This window comes from Polyodon spathula, chromosome 18, assembly GCF_017654505.1.
Source record: "Polyodon spathula isolate WHYD16114869_AA chromosome 18, ASM1765450v1, whole genome shotgun sequence".
NCBI classification, from domain to species: Eukaryota; Metazoa; Chordata; class Actinopteri; order Acipenseriformes; family Polyodontidae; genus Polyodon; species Polyodon spathula.
In genome coordinates this window covers 25123751-25150889 of record NC_054551.1, presented here as the reverse complement: position 1 = coordinate 25150889, position 27139 = coordinate 25123751, and the positions used below count along the sequence as shown (strand labels likewise).

Below are 27139 nucleotides of genomic sequence, written 5' to 3'. Positions count from 1 at the left end.
ATGATCAACTAAACTACAGAATTTTTTTTTGCCTCAGAGTTAACACTGTCAACCCCATGTGTAAGACTTCAAAGTGTAAACATTGGCATTTAATAAAATGTGTACATTATTTTTTTTTTGTCATTTCTAAACATTGTTTATAAGTTAAAGGTGTTATCTTTATTCCTCACAATAAACATTTGGAAAACAAATCTGTGTTACTGTATATTTTCCACTTAGATTTACTCAATCCTCAGTGCTTAGTTTTCAATACTGGTAAATGGGCAAACTTACAGCATACAAACCACAATAAAAGATAATCACGAATGGTTAAAACCAGTAAACATAATAAAACATCATCTCAAAAACAAAACAGCATACGTTTTCTGATTAAAAAAAAAATACAACAAACAAAAGTAGCTGCCAATTTCCAATCTGAAACTGTAGGCTACATGTACTGCCTTCTGCGCCAAGTTATAAAACGCATATCCAGCTGTGTCACATGCAGGCCACACCAATAAAAGTGTTCCCATCTACAAATAATCAGTTTATACCAGAACATACATGTACTGTATATCCTCTAGTGCAAGCATCGTACTAACATACTGTAAGCGAAAGCATCGTGCAACACTGCTCCCATCCTTGGATTGAATTTGGTGGTGTTTTCTAGGTAACAACACTTTCCATTTGAAATGGATTTCAAAATTTGCCGCAGCGACGATTGTGACATAGCTGCACGTTTGTCACATACACGTCCAACATTTAAATAAATACAAATATACAGATGACGATAACATATGAGAAATAAATACAAATAAAACACCTTCTTCAAATGATCTGCAAAAGTCCAATACAGATAAGAATGCCGACCCTGTCAGTCTAGAAACCTTCTAAATTCATGGAGCCTGTTGTTCTAAAACATTGTCATGGCTAAATACTCTTTACATGTTGTTCAGATATTAAAATACGCATGTAAACAGTTAACATAAAAACACAATCCTCAGTCCAAGCCATAACAGGAAAGCTAAATATAGTGTTGTAAATCAGAAATGCTAAATTGCTTTGAGTCATGGAATTAGGTGTCTGAGATCAGGCTATTCTTGTAAGTGCTGTGATAACTGTTTAGTTTATCTATTCCCATATCCATAGTAGAATGGCTCATCAGGGCGATAGCCATAGGCTGTGGTGGGGCGCCCAGGAACACCAGCTGGCTGAACATTTCCATCCATCCCCATGCTGAGAAAAGAAGAAAACAAAACTTAATTTCCAAACTCATGTCGCCAACAATAACAATTCCCCCATTTACAGCAGTGCTGATATTTTAAACATGTTTTAAAAAAACACTGAATATGGACAACAACAAAATCCACGGGTCATCACAATACAACAGCAATGGTTTATTTGACTGTTGACTTCACATTGCCACTGAAATAATAATAATATAAAACCTTTCATAGTGGACCACCATCACAAAGCATTTTACAGAGGTAGGATGTGAACTGTGCATTATATGCAGAGTCACTTACAATAGGGCATTGATTTAACATCTCAGGATAGAGTAGGTTAAGTGACTTGCTCAGGGTCACACTGCGAGTCAGTCAGTGGCAGAGATGGGATTTGAACTGGTGACCTTCTGACTACAAGCCCTGGACTTTAACCACTAAACCACACTGTCTCAATACATGGACACTAAAAGGGGAATAAATGCCTTAAAAAACTATAACAAATAAAAGCAGCTGTACACGTAGTGCCGTTGGCACAAAAAGTTATAAAATATACATGTACAGTGCAGTCCTCTACAGTGTAGGCACAATAAATACAATAAGTAAAGATCATGCAATTCTGCTATGGTGGTGTTTTCTTGTGGCTATCACTACTGAACCACTAGATGGTGCTTGACCCCTGTTTTTAAAATATGCACTTTTTTCAGACGTAACTTTTCTTGCTAGACTGTTAGAAAATGTAACTTTTAAGACATAATTATTACACATTGTTGTATATATTTTACACTGGCCGCTCTTATTATTTTTTAATGTTGTCTTTCAAACTAACAAAAATAAATGTGTTTCTTACATGCTTTTCGTTTTTGGGTAGGACGTGAGAAAGTGTTTCAAACCTTAACATATCTTAAATGACGGTGCTAAAGGTACTTCTGTCCAGTTTTTTCATTCTTATTTTTTTCTATATTTCTTATTTTTTCTTATAAATGTACACGTTACGATGTAAAATACAGCACACTGTATGAATCTCACTGAAATGCAAAACCTGTGTGCACTTAGGTTATGCTTTTTTCTAAATGATTTCAACTTAATACTAAATCATACTTAGTAGAGGCATTTTGATGAAGAGATGTCATTATTACCATACCCAATGTTGTAAATTTTGGTCTCTGCTAAATACATTATTATTATGTATTTCTTTTTAATAATAATAATAATAATAATAATAATAATAATGCAAGGGGATGCAGTGAAGTTTAAAAAGATTAGTCAAATAGTAATAAAACAATCCTAAGGCTGGAGTTTAGAAAAATAAATAATACAATTATTTAAACTTACCCAAGTACGGAACAGATCTTATATATTTTTTGTGCTTTTTTTGCCTTTAAGCTCTCTGACGTTACTTTATTTCCGAATTCCGAATGCTGTAGCATTAACTACTATCCCCTTAGTTATTTTATACATTGACCAGTAAACCTACACATATACCTGTTATTTTATATATAGCCCGGTGAACTGATTAATCTACACATTCACCAATTATACACATGAACTGTAACATGTGCACCACGACAGCCAGCTTGTATTCACGAGGGATACAGGAAACCAAAAAGACAAATGCACATTTTCCATCACCCATTCTCATTGTAAGTGGGAGCTGTTATCTTTTGGGGCACAGAAGAGCTGATTTCTTGGTAAAACAATACACAAATCTTACGTTAGAGCCAAACACCTTAAAATATGAGAGCTTTGCTTTACTTCTATACAGTTACTTAATTATTTGTTGTTTTAAACTGAAAACGCTTCCAGCAATCAGTTACACCCCTCTTTTTCAAATATGCAGTTCTTTGGGCAAAAATATTTATTTTTCCTATTGACCTGCCAGCACTGTCAAATCAAATTTTGTTTTCAACTTAAGGCTCTTGTATTTAAAACCCTCTGGATTACACATGCTGCTTCTGTGATCTATGACCCCCTCAAATATGTCAGCTGAACTTTCCAATTGGCTTGTGTCTCCCTGGGAATTGGACAACAGAAGTGAAACCACACCATTCTAAAAAGAATCCAGGCTGTCCAAATGATGGTGAAAAAAAAAAAAAAAGATGAAATTATCTTAACAAAACAAAAAAACCCACTAAGCTTTCACTCCCATGAACTTCACTGTAAAAAAAACAAAACAAACTTTGATCTAATTCAGTGGCAAGTAATTTACTATGTTGTCATTATTAGAAAATTATGGTGGTCTTAAATCTACAGTACATATTGTAGTGCTTTTATTGCACATTAAGGGCGAGTACTACGTCGGATTCGAAAGGATTTTTTATATTATATTATATATATATATATATATATATATATCACACACACACACACACACACACGCACGCACGCACGCACGCACGCACACACATGAATGTTTAGAAATTTATCATTCTCCAAGTTCTACATCAAACTCTGCAAATCATCTTAAGATCAACAGCAAACAAAAGACAACAAAACAAAGAGCTCCAGTGTTGAACCAAAGCTTGAGCAGCCCAGTGGAGTTGGGGTGACAGCTCATAAACCATGAAGGAACTTTGTTTTACTGTGTTTAAGTGAGTTTTTGAACAGGAAACAGTCCATGGTTTTACTTGTTCTCTGGCCTGGGTCTTTGATCTCTATGTCCTGTCACTTCTCATATTACATACACCACATATTTATTGTGCTAAATCAATGGCAGGTTTTTTGTTTAAACTGATTGCACTACGATTTTATTTTAAAAGAAACTGACCTCAATTTCAAGCGGTAACTGGAAATTGAAGCATTTGCCATGGACCCTGAGACACTGCAGACCCCTCTGAAGCATTACTGAACTTAAAACAATAAAATATAGACCACTGTCCCAAAACAGCTCCAGTGTACAAACTGCTGCCAATACAGTTACCTTAAACTGACATGATAGGGAGGAAAGCCCTCATGTTAATCCATGTGTTTGTAATTACGATACCAAGTGAATGGTAATTAAAAAAACTAAAATAAATTCCATTCTAAAAAGTTTCCTAAAGCACCATGTATAGCACAAGTTATTGGTTAGACTATGTAGTGGTTTATATACCTTACATGTAACATTACCTGCCAGGGAAGAGATGATGTCCAACCACGTCTCCATTCTGTACGTGGAAGTCATTAAAGAAACCAGGGCTTATTGCTCCATCAGAAGGAATCATTCCATCTTAAAATGAATAAACGGCAACAAAAGGTTAAATTAGTATCTTCTTACTTTCTTAATACACAGTATTAATGCCTTAATTATTGTTGGAAAGCTTTATATTTTGATCAATAAGATAAAGACTGCCTATACAGTCATTAAGCGGTTTGTATAAACCTGGAAGAGTTGTCTCCAGTAACTATAATGTGTTATACAACAATGATCTCTTCTTTAAGGTAAATATTTTTTGCCCGATTGAAAGAGAAGGGGTGAGCAAGCACTGTACTATAGAAACTATTTACCCAAGATAACCAAACCAAGATACTGTACAACACATCCTTCTCAGCACCATGGTCTTACCTGCACTGTAGAAGAGGTCAGGTCTCTCCAGTATGTCTCCCTCATGGATATATGGCTCGATGCCATCATCTCCATACATGTATGGCTCACCCTCATCCATTTGCCGGTTCTCTACCATCTCCAACCACTGGGAGTTGTGCCAGCGGAACTTCTCACTCTGGATCTTCTTTGCCCACTCCTCATCGTACTCCTAAAGCAGGAACCACAATACAAGCTCCTGAAATTTGATTTGAAGCCAAGTCCTTTGGGCGCCTTGTCTTTTGCTGAAACACATTACCTATAATTATCTTGTTATGTGAATTTGTGGAACTCCCACATACACATTATTATTCTTGTACCTCAGTTGTAGTTTGACATGCTTGGCCAATGACAACAGCTAGTCAGTTTCAAGATCTGTGGTTGACACAAGAAATAAGCAGCGGTTTGGTTGCTTCAAAGTGAGAATGTTTGCTTTCAGACTTCAGGTCAATCTGGAGAGCTCCACAGGCTGTCAGAGCCAAGCCCTTCTCACTGGGGGATCACTGCAGTCAGGGAAATCAATAGTGGGCCTTCAGTACTGATACAGGGCACTGCTGTGCTTCAGATGCAACACAACTGGTAATAAAAATACGAATTAATCAGATTTGTTATGTCGTGCTTGGCTGGGAAAATAAAGTGTTGTTTTCCTTTCTGTCCGGCAAATGGCAGAGAAAGCCTTTCTTTCAGTTGCCCTGTGTTGTGAATGTTGTGGAAGAGATTAATCATCGAGACAGAGAGCAGGGCCCAACAGCAATGACAGAAACTGAAAGCTATGGTTGAAATAACTGTATTGTCAAGTGGCTCGGTTCCATTAAATGGGTAATGACAGTTTTTATCAATGTATAGCAGAATGAAAAAAATAAATACAGAAAGAAAACAGTAGTTTCAGTGTATTAACTTGTTATGTATTCAATATCAGTGTTTAACTATGGAACTGATTTGAATAAATAGGTTTAAACTGAGGAATTATGTTCCATGGTTCTAGCTCTTAAAAAAAAAATAAAAATAAAAAAAATAAAAAAAAAATGTTTAAAGTAAAAAGTAAAGCTGGGAAAGTTCTTAAAGCAATCTGATCTTTTCAAAGCTAGGTTCTTTTCAAGTTGTACTATATGAATCTTTATTATAACAAAGTCAAAAACACTCAGTTTACTTACAAACCACAAAAAGTTCCCTGCAACATAAAAAAAGCCCACAAGCAAAGAAATCTACCATAGTTTGCCTATGCCCAAGTGCACTTTCCAGTTTGAAATCATGCCTTGTACATGGCTTACACAGTGTAGCATAACATACAACCAGAAGTTTGCTCGGTTCTGCTGCAGCTGATAAAAACAGGCTCTCCTATCACTTACATGGTTACAACATAATCAGATTTCTAATTCAATTAAAAATAGACAGCCAGGAGTTCATATATCTTGGAAGCAATTCATTTGTATCATCTTTAAAGCCTTCCTTTTATGTCTCCTTAGATTACAAACTTCACATGTAGACATGAGAAGAATACCCTGCCCCATTTGCTGGGAAATACAACCCAGTTCTAAAGAACTTTTGGAACTGGCAATACTCAGCAAAGGTTTTCCTATTTTTAAGAAAATACTCTGAAGTTCCTTCCTTACCGCAATGATGTCCAATGTGTTATCACAGACTTTTCTGATCTCTGCATTCTTGTCATGCATCAAATCAATGAGATAGGCTGGAGCTTCTGAGACATGAGAGTTAAAGAAGTAAGCAAGCCACAGTCAGATAATAGGTGATCCATTCAAGTGCTGCAATCTATCATGTTACAATATTCAAATGTTTCAGCTACGTTATACATTTTTCTTTGCACACTGTAATTCAATTCAGTAGTCTGTGGCTGGACTTGAGCAGGTTCCAGTTCAGATCTCTCTCTCTCTGCTTTTTGAAACAAATCGGGACATGAGCTCCTGAGGGAAGATCCATCCATATCTGTATTTTAAAGGATACGGGTATCTTTGATGATGACATCTCTGGTAGCTTGATGAAAAACCATCTGGTAGAAAACATAGACAATCTGGCAAACAAATTCATCATCCTCCTGCTGTGCTACAAAAAAACAAGCAAAAATAAATAAAATATATACATATATTTATTTATTTATTTATTTCTAGTTTGTGGCATAACATCCTATTATGCAATAAAGTGTTACAAAGGTCATTAAGTTGTAGATGTTAAAACATAAACGGATATAAAAGGCTGGTATTTCATTTAACAGTACGGTACATTTTAGCAGGATGATAACTGAAATATTTGTGACAGAGGGAAAGGTATCAGAAAGTGGTTCTGTTTGGACAATTTTGCCGATTAGGATTCTTCAGCTGTGAACCAAAGATGGTCCTTGCACATTCCTGGAACTGTTAGAAAATAAGCTGCACTGACAGCTGTTTTATATAAAATTTGCTTAAACATTAATTTGCATCCTATTATGTTCAAGAACTGTGCCACTAGCCATTACATTAGCTGAAAGGTCACACGGACTGAAACTGCAAATCTGATCCATATTTGTACCATGCTGCTCTTCTGTAGCAGTTTACACATGAAGCACATGCCAAGAAAACTCTTGTAAAATTTGTGAAAGGGTATTACTGCATCCCAACAGGCTTCTCAGTAAATAACTAAGTTATACTCATGTATGCAATTATTTTCAAAAAGTAGCCTTCAGCAAAATTAATAATAAAAAAATATCTAGGGGACTAGAAAAAGTTGCATGTGCAATGTTATTTTTCTTCACTCTAACTTCTTCTACAAAGAGGCGGATCAATGTTCTTTACACTTACCATTCAGTAGTTCAATGAGTGCTGGAATAATTCCAGACTTGGCTAACATGGCAGCACAAGAGTCATCCATCGACACCGTCCCCAGCATTATCACCACCTCCAACATCAGGTCATCCTCTGCAGAACCTGATTGGTTGAAAACACAAGTTCAAAATAAGTACAGCCTTATGCTAGAAAGTCCACACCTCAATCGTCATGAAGCTCTGCTTTCCTGTAGTGTTGTTTTTCAGAATGGTGTTGTACCTGGTTTGAGTCTGTCCTTCAGGTAGGGAACCAAGTTGTACTCCTTCAGTACAAGTTCCCAGTCCAGGTCTGGGATTGTCAGGTTGGCCAACGTCCCCAAGCACTCGATCACAAATTCCTCCTCCTCATCATGACCAATCTGGGCTGCCAGATCTCCCACATAGTCCTGAAAGGAGAGACGTTTCAAAAGGCAATCCATCACAAACTGGATTTATATGCTTGTTTGTTTTATTAATCTAGACAATATTTATTTTACCAACCATATTGACGAAGGAATAATCAGAAATATTTGTCTACTTGACTTTAAGTTTTACCTCTCTGGGACATTCTTGTCTCTCACTGAAACAGTGATTTATTTAGTGGAAAACTCGTAATACCTAATTTTCCCTGTTCTGTCTATTGGATGCATAAGCCCCCAGCAAACAGCAAACAAAATGTCCCAGCAGGTGATGCTGTAAAGTAGAAGTGTGTTTTATGGTGGTCGAAAATGGGAAACAGCCCCTGCACTTAAATTAAGATACTTACAATAAATAGGTTTTTAGTAGGGCCATCGTGCTGAGAAATATTTCTGATCATTTTCATCAAAAGCGGATCTTTAAACTTCAATGATCGTTTCATTAGCATCTTCAACCCGTTACCTAAAGAAGAGGAGAACTGATTTATTGGGATTCATACTCTGTAATATGCATGCATACTTAATGTTTGTGTATTAGCTTTTAACAAAAATGATAAATATTTTACTTTTAATTAAGGAGAATATAATAAATATCAGAATATAATACAAGTAATTACATTATAATAGTCTGTGGTTACCTTCACTAATTAATTGTGCATTCCTCTTGTTAGCAGCCAGGTTAATGCAAAATGAAATGAGTTCCAGGTCCATTCGCTCCTCTGAACATTCAAATAACATCTTCATCAACTGCCAAGAAAACAAAAAGTTTAGTATTTATACCTATTTATTGAGATGCAGATGTAAGAGCCGTGACTCAGTAAGGTCTCCTCTTTACCAGCATTGGCAACAAGCAGAGGCAAACCCAGAGCAGAGAGCTAAACGAGAACACATTGACTTGATAATGAGCTAACTGTGGTTCATTGACAAATAGAACAGTTTTAGTGTCAGAAATGAAAAACCAACATGGGTGAGAGAGAGTGAATCTGACAGCAATTTATACAGCTTTCTTATTCAATTAGGATGAGAATCAGGCACACAGAAAAAGTCATTTTCTCAGTTAACTTCCAGGAAGAAGTGCATTTACCCTGAGCTACATTTTCAACAAGGAGTTGCATTTTACAGCATTGGGGTCAATTTTACTGATGTAAACAGTGGCGGTCCTGCTGGTGTTTTCCCCTAGGGATTACTTATTGGCCCACTTATTAATATTACAACAGAACAAAATAGGACATACATTTTAGGGTAGCAGTATCAATATCTGCAACTCTCAGATTATTAAAATAGACCCGCTAGTAAAAGTTATCAAACCACATATTTACTTTTTGTTTAATAGCCGATACTAATTTGTACATTCTACTTGAAGCCTGCGATTTGAAACCAGATCCTGTAGTCAACTTATGTCAAGTCTGTATTTGTCAATAGCAGATCTACTGGAATGGTAAACCCTAGCAGTTAACCATGGTAAAATGTAAAGCAATCAGGAAATCAAGTAGGAAATATAAAAACGGTTCAGCTTCAAATAACAGCCGTTGTCACTGTTTGCTGATTTAACATTAAACAGGAAAGCATTAAAGGGCTGAACGGGAGTGAAGAGGCAGCAGTGTGCAATCAGACAAGTCCCATATTGAGTATCAGATACCATAGTCCCAGGACTGAAATCACTGCGTCTAGACTCTCTGGCACCTGACTTTACTTTATTTACCAGTGACCAGAGGCCAACTCCCTCTACTCCCTCCCTACGCACACCTCTCTACCACTCTAACATCTTTGAATGATTACAGCAGGACCTTTCTGTTGTTGAGGAATTTGTCCCCCTGACCAGCTACTCCCCAGCTCTGTTGTTTGATCTGCTGTCCTGCTCCATAAGCTTCTGAAGATAAGTGGGTGAGCAAAAGGTGCCATTAGTGAGCAGAGTTTAGTAGCATTCTTTCAAAGCTGAGGACTGCAGATCAAAGACATACCTGCACCGAAAAAGCCTGAAAAAGAGCCATGAAGGGCCAACTTGCTGTTTTGTGGTCAAGCTGGAATTAAATATCACTAAGACTTCACTATTGAACCATACACTTTCATTGGGGTTAATGACTATAAAAATATTTTATTGGCATCTGGGTGGCATTTTCACCTAATTAAACAAAACAAGCATTTTAAATATCCACACAATGAACACTGTTATTTCATTGAAATGGCTACCAGACAAATGCTCTTAACCTTTGAACCCTAGAATCCTAATTGGTGCTAATCAGAGGCAATGCGTGGTGTTTCAAATATCATTAGCTGGTTGTGGCAGAAAGGAAAATGTTAAACGGGTTAAAAAGGAGAGTTGATATCTAACAAGGTTCACTGCCTACTGTCACATTGTTCTAGTCTGCACATTTATATCATGTCTTTCTTTTTGTTTAAATACTGCACATTTAAGGCTCTGTTTAAGATTCTTGTGTGAGTCTAATTTGATGTCCACAATCCACAGCTCCAGATATTTATACAGAACTTGTTAGCTATAGAGGGTTAAGAATGTCTCCCTATCGTTAATGAATTATGTTACAAATATATTCACAATGTGCAAAGAGAACTAATTGGTCACTGGGGCATTTCATGACCTGAAGGTTATTGGGGTATTTAAGCATTTAATGCATTAGAAATTACTTGGAAAGAGTGCCACAATTAGTCAAGAAACAGCTCTCTAGCTTAATTAGAACCAAAGTAGTTCATGGTTGGTAACAGGTGACAGTTTGTAGCCAAAAATATGTAACCTTTTTTCTTAGAAAGTTTGTTGTGTTTTGTTTTCTCCAAGCACCCACTCAGTACATTGACTCGTATGCAAATCCTACTAAGTGTGATCTGATCCATCTGATTTTATCAGTGATGGTTACCGATAACAAAAGATGGTGAGCAAAAAGTTACTGTAAAACACTGCAGGAATTGGACAAATGCATATACTGTATATAAACATTGTTTGCAAATCGTCTTACCTGTGGAATGCAATCTGTGTATGCAAACATGGATTTAAATCGATCATCCATACTGATGTGATAGAGAATGCACATCGATATCTGCTTGTGGTTTTCATTTTCTGTTGGAGAAAAAAAATTGAAAAATAGATTTTTTTTAATAATTCACTCTTACTATTAAGAATATTGAATTATTAACCATTCTACTTGATTTAAAGTTGTTCTATTTAAAAAAAAACACAATGAATGAATGATTTCATAAGAAATATTTTTGCTTCTAATTATATGGCCATTCAAATTTCAAAGACATTAATGGTTTAACAGCTAACCTTAACAGACAGCCTACACTTGTTTTTATTTTTGAAGCCAATAGGATCCACATTTTGAGACAGTTTAGTACTATAATCAGATCTAATTTTTACCCCATACATAGACGATAAGTGGTTTATATTCTCAGCAAACTAGAGACCATCTATTCGCAGCAGTTGAAATAAGAATAGTACCCCACAGCTGTTGCACACACTGATAAAACAGGTTTGTACTTTCTTGACAATGGTTTTGGGATCATAAAAGGGAAAGTAAAAAGATCTAAACTGTAAAATACATAGATCTTCATACAGATAGACAGAGAAACTACACAGAGGTTTTTACAACAGGAGGCATCATCAGCTAAAAATGTTTGTTAACCCCCCACCCCCCACTTCAAATAATCACAAACATGCGTTTTTAAAAGAACAATTTTATAACATTTGACTGAAAAGGACATTTGTCTTAAAAATGAATGCATGGAAAAAAAATCTGGAAACTCCATTGAGAAACATATTTAAATGGCAGTTATATCACATTTGATAAATGATTTTGTTAAAGGACTGCAGCAAACAGAGTAAAATAAACCAAAAACTGAAAAACAAAAATTCTAATAAATCTGAACATTAATTACAGTTCCCCTAGGGATGTAAAATCAGGCCCACATACTGACCTATTACTTAACAATTCATTTTGAAAGGAGTCTGTACTAAACAATGATTGAGACGCTCCAGGCTGTGTTATCACACAGTCTATTGAAACCATATGCTGGTAGAAGGACCTCAGGAAAAAAGGCTTCTTCGTTTAATTGGGAAAACAGGAGGAAGCATAAATTTTACTGCCATTAATAACTTCAAGCAATCCTGAACAGTCTTTACTGCACCCTGACGGCAGGTACATGTGCTTCTCATTAGAGCGATTGCCACATCTGACCCTTATTATTACCTCACTTCATCGGTAGGAAAATGGAAGACTCTTTATGAGTTGAAGAGGGGCCTATTAAAGTTTCAAAATACTACCGTGGACAGAAACAGCTCCTTTATAAAATAATAATAATAATAATAATAATAACAATGCTGTTAAACATTCATTATACATTGTCATTTGGCAAGAGTTGACCTTTCTAGATTTAATGGACTACTAACTACAAAAATTAAAAAGGTTGCATGTTATTAAAACATGTTTTCTGTACCATTGAATCTATATCTTAGTCACTATAATGTATATGTATTTTGGCAGATGATCGCATGACGTTTTCATTCTTGGAATCTGTTAGGAAATGCTTTCTTAATTATATAAAACATGGACATGTGATATGGAATGTAGAATATGCAAGTACATACAATTCTGGCGATAAAATATTGAATAACTCAATTAGATGCAACATAAATATCGTGCCCCAATAATATAATTTGCTGGAGGTCGATAAAACACTTACTACCCGTCAGGTAACTATCCCTTTCGTGTTATCTGGTAAGCAGGAAATTTAGGATTCTGGCATGTGATGTTGATAAATAGATATCACCTCTCAAAAGGGTTATCCAAATAGTTTTCTAACACAACTGGGATGTATTAAATCTCTGTGGCTTAGCCCAAAAAGTTTGAATGGCAGTAAATACATTTTAAAAAATAAATAAATAAATAACAACATCAAGGTTGGGGTATAAACCCATTATTGCTACAGCAGACTGCAAGATGAACAGAAATATACTGACTAACAAAAAGACCCAAATGTAACAGAACAGTACAGCATTAGCACATTACACAGCAAGTGTGCCGGTCACATGACAAAGTGCCACCATGTTATAGCTAAAGCTGACTTGGAGATAATGAGTATCATTAATGGTCTAATAGAATCATTGATACATTTACAGTAAATTATACTGATAGCAAATACAGAGCCCTTTCCTAACTTTGCTAACTAAACTCAGTATAAATAAATACATTCAGCATTCTGTAATAATTGAATATTTAGTTTACTCTATACCCCCAGTGATTTAAAGCCCATTATGCATACTTTTGAGAAGCTGTATTTTGCTCTTCCAGCAATTCAAAAGCCCTGTTCTTGGTTGCATAAAACATGTTAAGTATTTCACAAAAAAGTGTGACACACCAGTATATTTTTCACTTAGCTAAGGGAAAAACTTAAGTGTGTCTGGAATCTTTAAAGATTTCAAAATCAACAGGCAAGTAGCTTACTGTACGCTGTAATTCCTATCTCCATGGCAACGTTTGGGCAGTTAAGTGAAACTACAGTATGGCTGAAAAAAAAACAAAAAAAAAACAAACTGGACAGAGGAAAAAATAATACTTTTGGAGGAATATAATAAAAGAAAACAGATATTAACAGGCAAACTATGTCCAAATTTGACAACTGCCGAGAAGCAGAAGAAATGGGCAGAAATAGCTGAATGTGTGAATGCAAGAAATTGAAACGGTAAATCGCAGCATTCACGATTAAAAAAAATAATTAATTAATTAAATATGTCAGTTGCTGCAAAAAAAAGATTTTTCTGATTTCAGAAGAGCATGTGTGAACTAAGCAATACTTCTACACAAAAACTAATTCTACACAAAATGTGTGAGTAATACTGACACATTTTGTGTAGCTTTTTGCACGGTCTGTAGGATACTATGTACATATTCCAACGTGGTGCCTGTGTTTCTCCTAATATTCCAACACATTGCCTGTGTTAAAATGAACACAAAATGTGTTGTCCTTAATCACACTCAGTAATGTGTAAATGTGGAATTAGATTTACAACCACAAACAATAATTCACTTCCGAATAACGGAATAATGCTGTGGATTTCCAAAAGGTAACTGGATTTCCCAGGATACATTTGAATTAAGCTTTTAAAAAAAGGAAAAATTAAACTGAAAAAAAATGAATTTAAGATGGCATCTCTTATAAAGAAGTCATCTCCTTGAGTGCAAATGTCTTGCCCCTCTTCGCATCTCTGTGCCCGTTCCTCATCATTATGGCTGCTGTGAAAAAACAAAGTGCTCCCAGTATCTGCAGAACAGGGAGCAATGCATGATTTCCTCTTTGTGGTTATAAATCTGCTTCCAGCATTGCAGACATTTGAAAGACAGAATTTCAGTCAAATCGAAATTCTTTTTATTAACTGCTCGTCATCCATTATATCCAAAGGATTTTCTCTGTCTCTGAAAATCCTTCTGTGAAATGTGGCTCTGTCCTCTTCAATTTCCAAAAACGCTGCCATTACTGTTTTTTTTTTACTTAAGGGACCTCAATAGGACATTTAAGTATTTTCACTTAATTTTCCCCTTAAGTCCTTTTGTGCAACGGTTAACTAACTTCAGGGAAATACTTAAGTACAAATACTACTGAAGTTAAGTTATACTAAGTACTTAAGTTCCCACTAAGAGATTTCCCTTAAGATGTTTTATGCAACACACTTAAGAGAACATTTAAGGGCAAAACTATGGAGGAAATTCCACTTAAAGTGTTTTATGCAATCAGGCACTGGCCTACAGTCACACTCACGCTGTATTTTAAAGACTGTGCAACTGCATCTGCTGTTAAGAGAACAACCTTTCAAACAGACTCCAGTATGCATGGTGGTGACCCCTAGTGGTGAAGCATTTTGAATACCCCTTTTGTAATTCAGTTCTCTTTCATTTTCAAGTTTATCACAGGTTTACAGAAAAAGCAATACATCTTTCTATTGAGGAAGGCAGCACCAATAAATAAAGTTAGCAATTACTAACAGTATGAACATAAGTGTTTGACTTATCTGTTAATATCAGATGGATGTAAACAGAGGGGTAGTAAATGTGAAAGGGAATGCAGTTCTACTTAGCAATCTGCTTAAGAAAACTACTTTTAATGTAGGAAAAAACATTTTAGAAATATTTTCTTTTTAGAATATAATTTGTTAGATAAATATCTGTAAGCGATTTGGATTTTAAAACTGAAGATATACCAGAAAACGACTGGCACTGCAATATTATCCGAAATATTTATATGATCAAGGTGTGTTTACACTTAAACGTAATCAATACTTTAGTTTTTACTTCAAGAATCTGAGGTTGTTCAGAATGTTTACTTTTATTTTTGGTGCCAGTTGTAATGTTGCACTCCAAACATGAAAACAAGTGCAGCACAACTATAAATATGCCCAATTAGATGTGTCTACTGTGATATAATCATGTTCTAGTGAACAGCGTCTCAGTTTAGTATGAGTGACTTTTCCTCAAACATGTACAACCCTATAATTTTGCAACCTCATGAATGTATGTTAACGTAGACAGAGACAGACAATCTTGCAACTGAATGTCATTACTGGCTAGTGTGGAACAGATTATAACTGACAGCGCAGAAAACAAGGACAGCAGATCCCAGCCAGTTGAGACTCAGCTATTTTCCATTAAGCCTAAAAGACAACATTTAGCCAGTTTCAAGTTAAATAAAAGAGACAAAATAAATACAAATACACAACACTGTAATAGTGCTGAAAAATAATTCTAGGTTTCATAATTACGATTGTTTGGAACAATTAATTATAAATGATGATTACAATAAATTAAATACACATTTTAGTTTTCTGCCCCTGAAAATAATAACAAACACTTATGGTAAAAAGAGAGGATACAAGGATTGTATACTAACTTTTGTATTCACACTTACATTAACTCAGAACAGTTATTCTATAAAAATATAACGTAAGCCTTGATATATAAAACCTCCCGGTTACTATTTCATTGACCAAATAACTATTGTAATTAAATCAATAATTAGTGAGTTAATTATTTTTTTCTATTGTTTCATATACAGCTCTGGAAAAAATTAAGAGACGACTGCAAAATGATCGGTTTCTCTGGTTTTACTATTTATAGGTATGTGTTTGGGTAAAATGAACATTTTTGTTTTATTCTATAAACTACTGACAACATTTCTCCCAAATTCCAAATAAAAATATTGTCATTTAGAGCATTTATTTGCAGGTCAAAATAACAAAAAAGATGCAGTGTTGTCAGACCTCGAATAATGCAAAGAAAATAAGTTCATATTCATTTTTAAACAACACAATACTAATGTTTTAACTTAGAAAGAGTTCAGAAATCAATATTTGGTGAAATAACCCTGATTTTTCAAGCACAGTTTTCATGCGTCTTGGCATGCTCTCCACCAGCCTTTCACATTGATGTTGGGTGACTTTATGCCACTCCTGGCGCAAAAATTCAAGCAGCTCGGCTTTGTTTGATGGCTAGTGACCATCCATCTTCCTCTTGATCACATTCCAGAGGTTTTCAATGGGGTTCAGGTCTGGAGATTGGGCTGGCCATGACAGGGTCTTGATCTGGTGGTCCTCCATCCACACCTTGATTGACCTGGCTGTGTGGCACGGAGCATTGTCCTGCTGAAAAAACCAATCCTCAGAGTTGGGGAACATTGTCAGAGCAGAAGGAAGTAAGTTTTCTTCCAGGACAACCTTGTACTTGGCTTGATTCATGCATCCTTCACAAAAACAAATCTGCCCAATTCCAGCCTTGCTGAAGCACCCCCAGATGAGTCCAATTTTCAGCTTTGCCCAACACCTGGTCGTCTAATGGTTAGACGGAGACCTGGAGAGGCCTACAAGCCACAGTGTCTCGCACCCACTGTGAAATGTGGTGGAGGATCGGTGATGATCTGGGGGTGCTTCAACAAGGCTGGAATCGGGCAGCTTTGGCATGAATCAATCCAAGTACAAGGTTGTCCTGGAAGAAAACTTGCTTCCTTCTGCTCTGACAATGTTCCCCAACTCTGAGGATTGTTTTTTCCAGCAGGACAATGCTCCATGCCACACAGCCAGGTCAATCAAGGTGTGGATGGAGGACCACCAGATCAAGACCCTGTCATGGCCAGCCCAATCTCCAGACCTGAACCCCATTGAAAACCTCTGGAATGTGATCAAGAGGAAGATGGATGGTCACAAGCCATCAAACAAAGCCGAGCTGCTTGAATTTTTGCGCCAGGAGTGGCATAAAGTCACCCAACATCAATGTGAAAGACTGGTGGAGAGCATGCCAAGACGCATGAAAGCTGTGCTTGAAAATCAGGGTTATTCCACCAAATATTGATTTCTGAACTCTTCCTAAGTTAAAACATTAGTATTGTTTTGTTTAAAAATGAATATGAACTTATTTTCTTTGCATTATTCGAGGTCTGACAACACTGCATCTTTTTTGTTATTTTGACCAGTTGTCATTTTCTGCAAATAAATGCTCTAAATGACAATATTTTTATTTGGAATTTGGGAGAAATGTTGTCAGTAGTTTATAGAATAAAACAAAAATGTTCATTTTACCCAAACACATACCTATAAATAGTAAAACCAGAGAAACTAATAATTTTGCAGTGGTCTCAATTTTTTCCAGAGCTGTATGTATGTGTGTGTGTGTGTGTATATATATATATATATATATATATATATATATATATATATATATATATATATATATATATATATATATATTATACTGAGCCTCGCGATACCCAGCTCTAACATCCATACAAAGGGAAATTTGAGAAGCAAACATCTAAATAAATGATATACTTCATATAGCTATAAATATGGAGTCCACATGCAAACAAGTATCAATTTAATAAGACAAAACTAACACTTCTTTACTTCACATTCTATTTTATTAAAACCTTTCCATTTTGCTTGATGGTTTTACTAGAATAGATTTACAGCTCCAACAGTAGCAGGGCTTTGTTCTAAAGTGGTTTAAGATGTTTGTATAATTATAAGAGGCATTGCTCCTGAAAGGCTGATGAAAGATTATCGATTTAAACAGGAAATCTAGCAATGACAAAATATTTGCAGCTTCTCTCATTTTATCAGGTCACAAGTAAAAAATATCAAGAAAAAGGGTTTGCAACACAATCAGTGACTTTTTAAATTGACTTTGAGGAACAGTATTTACAGAGACAGAGCTCTTCTCTGGGTTTTACTACTGAGTTATACTGTTCGTTAACCTAGTAAATCTACGATAGCAGCAAAGGCTGAGCATTCACGACTGTGCAATGCCATACATCTAAATAAAACTTATTTTAGACCTTTTTTTTATTTTTAATAGGTTTATTAAAATAAAATCTTATCAAGATCAAAATGATGTGACCTTAAGCAGAAGGTAGTCTGATGTTCTGGTTAAATCCAAACAGCCATGCACTGGTGTGCTCAACTTTACCTAAGAGTGCGGTGAGTTTTGGCAGCAGCCCCACTTGGACCATCTTGTTGCGAAGCCCATTGTCAAAGGAGAGATTGAGAAGGAGACGCAGGGTGATGTTTAGCAGATCCTCGTGTTCACATGGAACCAGTCTGGCCAGTTTCTCAATAATATCCATTTCTGCCTGTGAATGGAAATGGAACAAAAATAACAAAAATACAATTTTCTTCCTGTCCTTTGCACAACATACAAGACATTCTGGTTCATGTTACCATGGCACATGCAAGAAGTTTCTGACGAGAATATTTACTAGACTAAACAAGAAACATGTTCATATGTTTATCATCGCTCTTGACTTTATGTTTAATGCTTCTGTTTTATCATGCCCTTTACTGGTACAGTGGAGCTTGGCTGCATTAGACCTGTGTAATGAAGTGTCAATTCCATGGATGTTCTAGAAGTCAACAGCCTAGCAGGCACACATTAAAAAAATTGTGGATATGATACTCAATACCTTCATTTAGTTATAAAAACAGTAAACAAAAACTTTAGCCTATTTCAATCTATTAAAACATTGAAGCTTCAGGGGTATACCAGTAATTATATAATCCACAGGGCATTTTGGCATTGATGAAAGTTTCAAAAAGCATGTTTACATGCAATGAAGATTTTTGCTTTCCACAAGGTTATTTCTTGGTCTAATAAGGGATAAAAGAAAATCCCTGGAATATGCTTTATTGGAGGGATTGTTGGAGAAAGAACATTGACCTAATTAGAGCCTTTAATAAATCAATGTCAAACAGAATTCCATGCAGTTAGAATTGTGAGTAAAAATTAGAATCTGATGATTCTATATCAAAGCCAAGAACAATATTACTACTATGGTATGATATTCCACTTATAGCAATGTGCAAGACATTTAATTGTGTCTGAATCAAAAAAAAAAAAAATCAGTTTGTTTCTTATAAACTTCATCTTCCCCATAACTCCAAACATCTGCCCATCTAAATCATTGTCTATGTTACTAATTTTAACACCCTAACTTGTTAACACTCTGCTTTATTTTGCTTTGAGGTCACAGTAATGAGAAAAATATTGGGAAGTTCTGTCCTTAATTAAAAAAATTTGATCACTTTGTATTTATTTTTCTAATCAACGGCAGTCTGACTGCATTACCCTGTAAGGCAAAAGGTTAGGCTTTCCATGTCTTCTTACATTAAAACGTGTTCAAGAGTAAATTATGACATTTTAACGGAAGGCACCTTACAGCCAAATCATGAACACATTTTAATCTGCATGCATTTTCCAACCCATTTTAACAACGTGTCATTTTTTCAAAAGTTACAATTACAACAGTGGAACAAAAGAGAAAATAATTAATAAACTCCATTTTAAAACGAGAAAAATTATGTAATCCATACTTCCACATAGGTTGTCACATATAACATTCTTAGGAACAATGTACAGTAACTAACTACATTTAAATACAAAGTCTGGACAGGCTTTTTTTTGGTACTAAACTCATTTTAAGTACTAGGAATCTTTCTTCCAACTTAATCTGGCTCTAAATTAGTGTGCAGCTTGGCAGTAGAAATGGTTTTACACGTTGAAGTGTTTTCGTAGAGGAGCAACAAGCCTTTTTCTAAAACAAAGATACAAAAGTTAAAAGATACAACACAAATGCTCTTAATTTTCCCTTGATGAATTAAAGTGTTACTGAAACAGTGATTGGTTCCAGGTGGAAAAACAAGACAAACGTTCAGAAATGATCAGACATTGCTGATGGTTTAACCTATGTATGGTATAGGGGTAGGGAACACTTTTTTTGTCTTATTATATTTTTTCTATTTTGACATCAAATTAATTGAACATAAATAAATATACAATAAGAAATTATTTTGCCATTGTATACGTTTGCTATTTGCTTGCGGTATCTGTCCGCTGTTGTTTTAAAACAAGTTATCTTTCAAATCATTTACATATTATTAGTAGAGAATCCTTTTTTTTTTCAGGTCTAACATCACAGACTGAAAAACACTTACCATATCATTCTTATTTTCCATAAAAATGCTGAGTTTCTTAAGAAAGGACACCACAAGGATGAGGAGCTCAAAGTTGTCTCTATTCAAGGTTTTTACCAGCATATGAACAATATTCTTGTTTCTCATCTTCAGCTCTGTGCGTGTGTCTTCAGCCAAGTTCAGCAATAAGTACAGGGCAACTAAAAAATTTGATATGAACTAGATATTAGGGTTTTGTGAAGTACAAGGTAAAGTGTCATTACCAAAAACAAGACAGTAAAAAAGAGACATGTAATATTGCAATCCAAGCTAGAAATTCACTGTAATGCATAAACAATGTGATTGATCTAGGATGCTGAATGGTTACAGTAACAGTTTAATACCTCTTAATAACTGTTCCTGTTTGACCACAAGTCCTTGGTACTTCTTGTATGTTTTCTCATAGTCTTTCTTCAGGGTTTGGTTTTCAGGATCATCTTCGAGTAAAAAAAAAAACTTAAGTCAAGGTGTTAACCAAGTTCATTCGATAAACACCAGTTTTTCTTTCGATTGCCCTATATAATATCATCTTGGGGTAACTATGATTTATCCTGATGCTGTGTTTACATAAAACAAGTCTTATCCAGTCAGGTAGCACCAAAGTTCACCTATACACTCTAACTCAAGAGATATTTTTTTTTTTTTTTTTTTTTTTTTTTTTTTTTAATAATTATTTTTATTCATTTTCCAATTTTCTCCCAATTTTTGGAATGTCCAATTATTATTCAACCTGGTTCACCGCTGCAACCCCCAAACTAACTCAGCTATGCAAGCCTGCCTTGCAGCCATATTCAGAACTTAAGAGTTGGAGGACCATGCAGTTCTGAATTGCGTACAGGCCGGCCTGCATGTGCCCGTCCAGCCACAGCTGTCGCTGGTGTGCGCTGAGCCAAGGACTCCCCTGCTGACCAAACCCCTACCCCACCAGGCAGCGCTTAGCCAATTGTGCACCGCCCCCTGGGAACTCCAGTCCACGATCTATAGTGGAGTAGTTTGGATTCGAACCGGCGATCTCCAAGCTATAGGGCGCATCCAGTAATGTGGGAGCCCCCATTTAATTAACATCTAAAGTTAACATTTACACACAGCTGCGCTACTTATGTAGACTAAGACTTTTCAAAACAAACTGCACCACTTAGACACAAGAATAAATCATTTACACATGTTTATTTCTCACTGATGGAAAGAAAAGTTAACAGTGTCAATCTCCTCCAATCACAAGGTGTCACGTTTGGGTAACTGGTTACTTTTACCGAGATCTGCTTGTAAATATTGATCCCTGCATCACCTCACTTTTGAAATGTGCAGGATCGGCTGCAGGGTTCTGCGCTTGTAACATTGTTCATAGTGAAAAATGAAACAATATACAAAACTACAAATGTTAAATTATGATAATTTGATTTCTGTCCCTTTTTGTAAAGGTGGGGATATATATATATATATATATATATATATATATATATATATATATATATATATATATATAATATATGTCCTATTGAGGATTATTGCATATTTTTCCCTGGACGACTTCATAAAATGAATTGGGACTGTTTATTACGACAAATTAATCGATTTTAATCCCGAAGACTAAAAAAAACCAATTTTGGCTTTTGTGGGTTATTTTTTTTAACACCCCATTTTTTACAAAAAATTCAAATAAATAAATAAAAAATGTTAAATCAGTATATAGCCAAACATGAGTTAAGTAAACACTGGAAATAGGGTTATGGTTACTCAATTCATATTGACCACCCCTATCCCAATAAAAAATAAACCATAACACAAAAAAAAAAAAAAAAAAAAAAAAAAAAAAAAAAAAAAATCCTTTTCCAGTGCAGATGTGCAATGTCCCTCCTTCCTGACTTGTATCTATCATTGATTCGATCTGAACCCGTTAAACCCATTTCTATTGGAGACTCCACTTGCGAGATTTAAAACGATATTACAGGAACAAAGACTTGTTTGCGGGATTCAAAGCTATATTAAAGTTAAATCGGGAGGATTTAAAAAACCCCAGAAGAATGTGCCTGTGACCATCAAGGTATTGTTGAGAAAGACAGCAAAGAAAAGAAGGTACAACTTAAGTGTCGAGTTGTATCTGAAATTATCCAAAGGAACAGTCGTCCATTTACTGTGTGTCCTGGACTACACTAAACAACCCAGCCCCTTGAAAGGATATCAGCTTTCTTCTTTTTAAGCAGCTCTTCCTGCCACAAGTCGTGTCTTTTCAGCTCGTGGTCAATGATGTTCATACACAGAGCACCAATTTTATAGTGAGTGATCAGCCCATGGAATTGTGAAAAGCTGAAAAAAAAAAAAAAAATAAATCCTTTGAAATAATAATTACAGCATTTTGTAATGCTTATATTTGTCATTAAAAAAAAAAAAACTTTAAACTGTGTGATGAACTTATAATTTAATTTATCTAGATAAAACTGTTAAATATGTAACGTAGCACATTACATTTAAAAGTACTAAAACTCTACAGTGGAGACTTCACTTTAACCAGTCAGATTCAAAAAGTATTTTATAAATCGAGTTCATAAATTCTGTTTGTTCCAAAAATTAACAAACTTACTGAATATAATCAAATTATGATCTGCATTCCTTCACATTAATATAATTTTATACTAAAACAAAGACAATGTAGTATTTAACTATAGCTATGTATATTGTTTGACAATATATAATTGCAATTACTTTTGAAAAACTTCTCTAGCTTCTATGTCCTGTGTCTAGAGCCTCTGCATTGATCATCTGAAGATGGACTAAATCTCTAATATAATTAATTGTGTTAAATATGCCAACAAAAGGAAGTAATGCTGTTGGATGGAACTGGAAATGTGTACTGTACATCTGCCTTATATTTCAGAATAAAAAGAACTGTTAATGCAAGTAAATATTTAGTATTTTGTACATGGTTATGCATTGTATAGAGATGCACTTAATCGTTACAGCGTAATATCTGCTAAATCATATACCATTGAAAACATGTCTTAATCAGGACTAGACAGGAGGTGGTGCACTGTGATCAGGTGACTCCAAGAAATTTGATAACAAAAATAATTTTATAATTTGTAGGAAACTCTTTTAAATTTGGGATTTTAAGTGCAACATTCTCTCTGGGAGAAATAAAAGTTTAGTTGTTTTTCTGTAAACAGCTGTACCACCTATATTTTAGATTAACTAGCAAGCTTACCTTGAGAAGCAAAAGAATACATAGATGATGTTGGTAGCAATCTCCACACTCTGTTTCCAGTCTTCCCTTAGGACTCTCGCCAGAGCCCCTAGTGCAGTCTCTGAGCAAAAACAAATACAAAAGGATGGGATGCAAATTGGAAACTGCTTTGGAAGAAGCATGTTTAGTACCAGTAAGTACAAAACATGCACATTCAAAATAAAAGCATGCTTAGCGTGGAGGGGCAATGCTTAGTTTAAAAATTAGTTGTACAAAATTGGAGAGGTCTGATTTTCAACAAAGGACATTTTTACCTGGTGTTAAAGAGTAGGTAGCAGGGTTCTGAAAAATATAGCGTTACACGTCACCATGTGTCGCCACAACTGTTTAAATAATGTAGCTGTAATTGTTATTTTCATTATTAAAACCCTGACAACTTTTTTACACATAACTTTAAAAAGCCTGTTTCAAAGCTTCAAAATATCCGCTCTAGTGCACTGATAGTTTAAGGAGTATTGCCCACATTATCAAACAGGTAACCCAGTAATAAAGATCCATAATGTGGTACGGAACAGAAAAGACAAAGCACTTCTTGTTTTTTTTTGTTTGTTTTGTTTTTAATCACTCTTCCTGCAGTAATTTAGACGACAGATCTCAAACCCCAGTGCACTAGAGAAGCCATTTTGTAAAAAACAGGTACGTTACTTAAACATCTTTAGCAACACGTCGGGGGGCTTATGACGCTATATTTTTTTAAATCCTCCTAATTATTCTATAAATGTGTATAAAGGTGTATAAAGGAAAGAAAATAGAAACAAGCCACTAACAGAAGAACTTAGTTTTATAGCCAAGTGGCACTGAATCACAAGAATATAAAGTGACTAGCATGCATAGGGTTACACTGCCAATCCACATTCAAATAAATTCACTAGTTTCATCTTTTAATATTTTCTTATCATCATTGTTGATTTAAGACACAAGTACATTGAAATTGTCTTACCATTTTGCAACAGTTCTTCCAGGTTGTCAGGGTTGCGAGCCAGCTGTAGGATTAGCGCAGAACCTCTGACTTTATCAGGAATTTCTTCATACAGCAACTCAATGTAATCGTCCATGTCATTAATGCTGGCCACCTCATCAATCTGAAACAACAGGGCTATAATCAACAGAGAACAAAATACATTTCAATTGGAAATGTTCATATCAGCACCATGGCTCCTTACCTCCATCCCCTCAAAGGGAGGCGGGTCCTTTGGTTTGCTCAGCTTCTTCTCTTTCTTTTCTGCAAACGTTAATTTATTTAAATATGAAAATGGCTACTGGTAGTTTAAATGCAGGTTATTAAAAAAAAAAAAAAAAAAAAAAACCCAAAACAAAACAAAACAAAAAAAACAACCTGATCATCTCTTGCTACCCTGACAAAAAGATTTGTATGCCTGCATAAAAGCAACAGTGATTGTTACCAAAATACTGATGTGCCATCAGCTCTGATCCTCACACCCACCTCTCCCAGTGGGAGTGTCCCTTCGGTTTTGCAGGTAGAACAGCAGCTGCTCCACCTCAGCCAGTTTAGAAGGGTGGATCAGCTTACACTCCTCCACTACCTTCCGTGAAAGGGATGCAATGTCAGTGTTGGCATTCAAGCTCTTGAGACGTATGCTAGGAGGGAAGATTAAAAAAAATAATAATTTAAGGTTTTTAATTTGTTTGCCACTAATATGATAGTTGCTGAAATGGTAAAAATGCAGTGTATTACATATGAATATATAAGTATATCCAGTAATGGTAAATGCATGTGTGACATCTATTTAGTTTATGCTTAGAAATATTTCCCCTTACACTTTCTGACACTCCTTTCGTTCCCCCAGCATGGGGTCCCCCATCTCCCCAAGAATAGTTGCTTCCACCTCGTAGTGAACAACAAGGGCCTTTTCAGTTGGGTGGACATCTATGTTCCCTCCCTTCACTTTCCTGAGAAAAAGGGATACAACAAATATGTCACATACTTTTCACTTCACTACTTGTTGTCATACTTTGCATTACACTTGAATGGGTTATATTAATAGTATAAACAGATTGCAATCTGTATACCATGACACACAGAAACATATAGGCTTTAAAACTATGCAAACTGTTCTCCTTTCACTAGTTAAACATGTTTCATTCAAGACACCTAGTCGTATGCAAAGAGGTATAAAAAGTGGCTGACAATCCAAAGAGAATACAGCCACTGCATTGGGATGCCCACAATTTGCAGAGGTGGGCATCAGAAAATAAACTGGTTAAAGTCAGGGATGGACACATATTGACTGTTAACCTGAATCCCAGTAAATGACCCATCAATTATAACATTGATTTTTGTTTTTAAATCCCCAAATTATATTAGTTTAGAAAACTGCAATGTGTTCATGCAACATACAACGTATAACATCACTAGTGCTGTATGAATCATCTCGGTCGCCGCATTAAACTGTTTTTTTTGTTTGTTTGTTTGTTTTATAGATCAGGTGTTCAGGTTAAGCATTTGAATGGGAAGAATATCTGATAACAATACACATAAAAATGAACTGTAAATTACAGTATTAATTACATTGTTTTTTTTTTTTAAATAAAAACGGGATACAAAGTCATAGACACGTAGTATACCGTTAATAAAACTCATTAATAAATAAGCCATTTTATTTTTAAATAAACAGTCCTCACCCAACAACACAACACTGATCTGCATTACAGAGCAAACAGTACGTCATGCAAATACTAATGTTTGTATAACCAGAATAATCAACCAATCAATGAATGTCAATACAATGACAGTTGAACGTTTCGAATAATCTGCTATTCCTGTACTAAATATGTATTAAACAGGTCACAATGTACATGTATGACACCGATTCATCGGTTAAACTATTAACAATGGCCAGTCACAATATTCACTCCCAACAGTCGCTTTGCAACAGAGAAAAAAATCAATAGAACTGTTTACCTTTTCAGATACCGCGCATCTTCTACCTGCATTGTGCTCTAGATTCCTACCCGAGTATAAGGGGTTAAGTTTTTATTTTTTATTTTAGCAAAACAATAACAAAAATAATATTGTTATTTTTGTACTGATTTAACATTCAGCTGTTTTTGTTGCCAGGGAGCGTCCCAAATCATCCCAGCATGCACTTCAAGGGACAATTTCCAGCATATACAGTCTGAACACAGCGCTATTACGTGTCCTTTTCTGTGTTAGCGCCATCTTATGGGGAGGAGGACATTACTTTTTTTCAGGCATTTTTTTTATTCAATGAAAACAATATTGCTAGCTTGGTCCTAAGACTAAACGAAACAGTCGAATAAAAATAATAATTAAAATAAATAAATAAATAAATAAATAATATCTCTGCTGGTTTCAGAACACAAAATCTTGAGACAGACACCCACATTAAGGTCACTACTCCTGACATAATTTGATACAACGCCTTTTGGCTTTATTTAATTACAGA

General features: G+C 35.3%; 1 protein-coding gene across 3 annotated transcripts; it reads right to left on the bottom strand.

The window, feature by feature from the left end:
• Positions 1–282: 282 nt before the first annotated feature.
• LOC121330817 (kinesin-associated protein 3-like) lies at positions 283–26820 on the bottom strand. 3 transcript variants are annotated; one of them, XM_041277641.1, is made up of 20 exons: positions 26635–26820; positions 25491–25622; positions 25156–25310; positions 24875–24933; positions 24652–24793; positions 23673–23772; positions 22653–22777; positions 20815–20913; positions 20453–20631; positions 18432–18594; positions 10944–11044; positions 8613–8721; positions 8325–8437; positions 7800–7965; positions 7557–7682; positions 6727–6825; positions 6378–6463; positions 4747–4936; positions 4311–4410; positions 283–1215 (listed from the first exon to the last, which is right to left on the bottom strand). In XM_041277641.1, exons 1-20 carry the CDS (start codon positions 26664–26666, stop codon positions 1107–1109), a joined length of 2385 nt encoding a protein of 794 aa, XP_041133575.1. In that variant the 5' UTR covers positions 26667–26820; the 3' UTR covers positions 283–1106. The 3 variants fall into 3 exon arrangements, 2 of the variants coding, with proteins under 2 accessions (XP_041133575.1, XP_041133576.1); XR_005951901.1 differs by lacking the exons at positions 283–1215; positions 4311–4410 and adding an exon at positions 5085–5267 and having other exon boundaries at positions 4849–4936; XM_041277642.1 differs by lacking the exons at positions 283–1215; positions 4311–4410; positions 4747–4936 and adding an exon at positions 5275–5340.
• Between the last annotated feature and the right edge of the window lie 319 nt (positions 26821–27139).

Coding starts and splice junctions, on each gene's coding strand:
- LOC121330817 (XM_041277641.1), bottom strand. CDS start 26,666: ATGCAGGTAGAAGATGCGCGGTATCTGAAAAG. Junction 25,311..25,490: donor CGAAAGGAGTGTCAGAAAGT/GTAAGGGGAAAT, acceptor CTTCCCTCCTAG/CATACGTCTCAAGAGCTTGA. Junction 11,045..18,431: donor AAAACTCACCGCACTCTTAG/GTAAAGTTGAGC, acceptor TTTCTCCAACAG/AAAATGAAAACCACAAGCAG.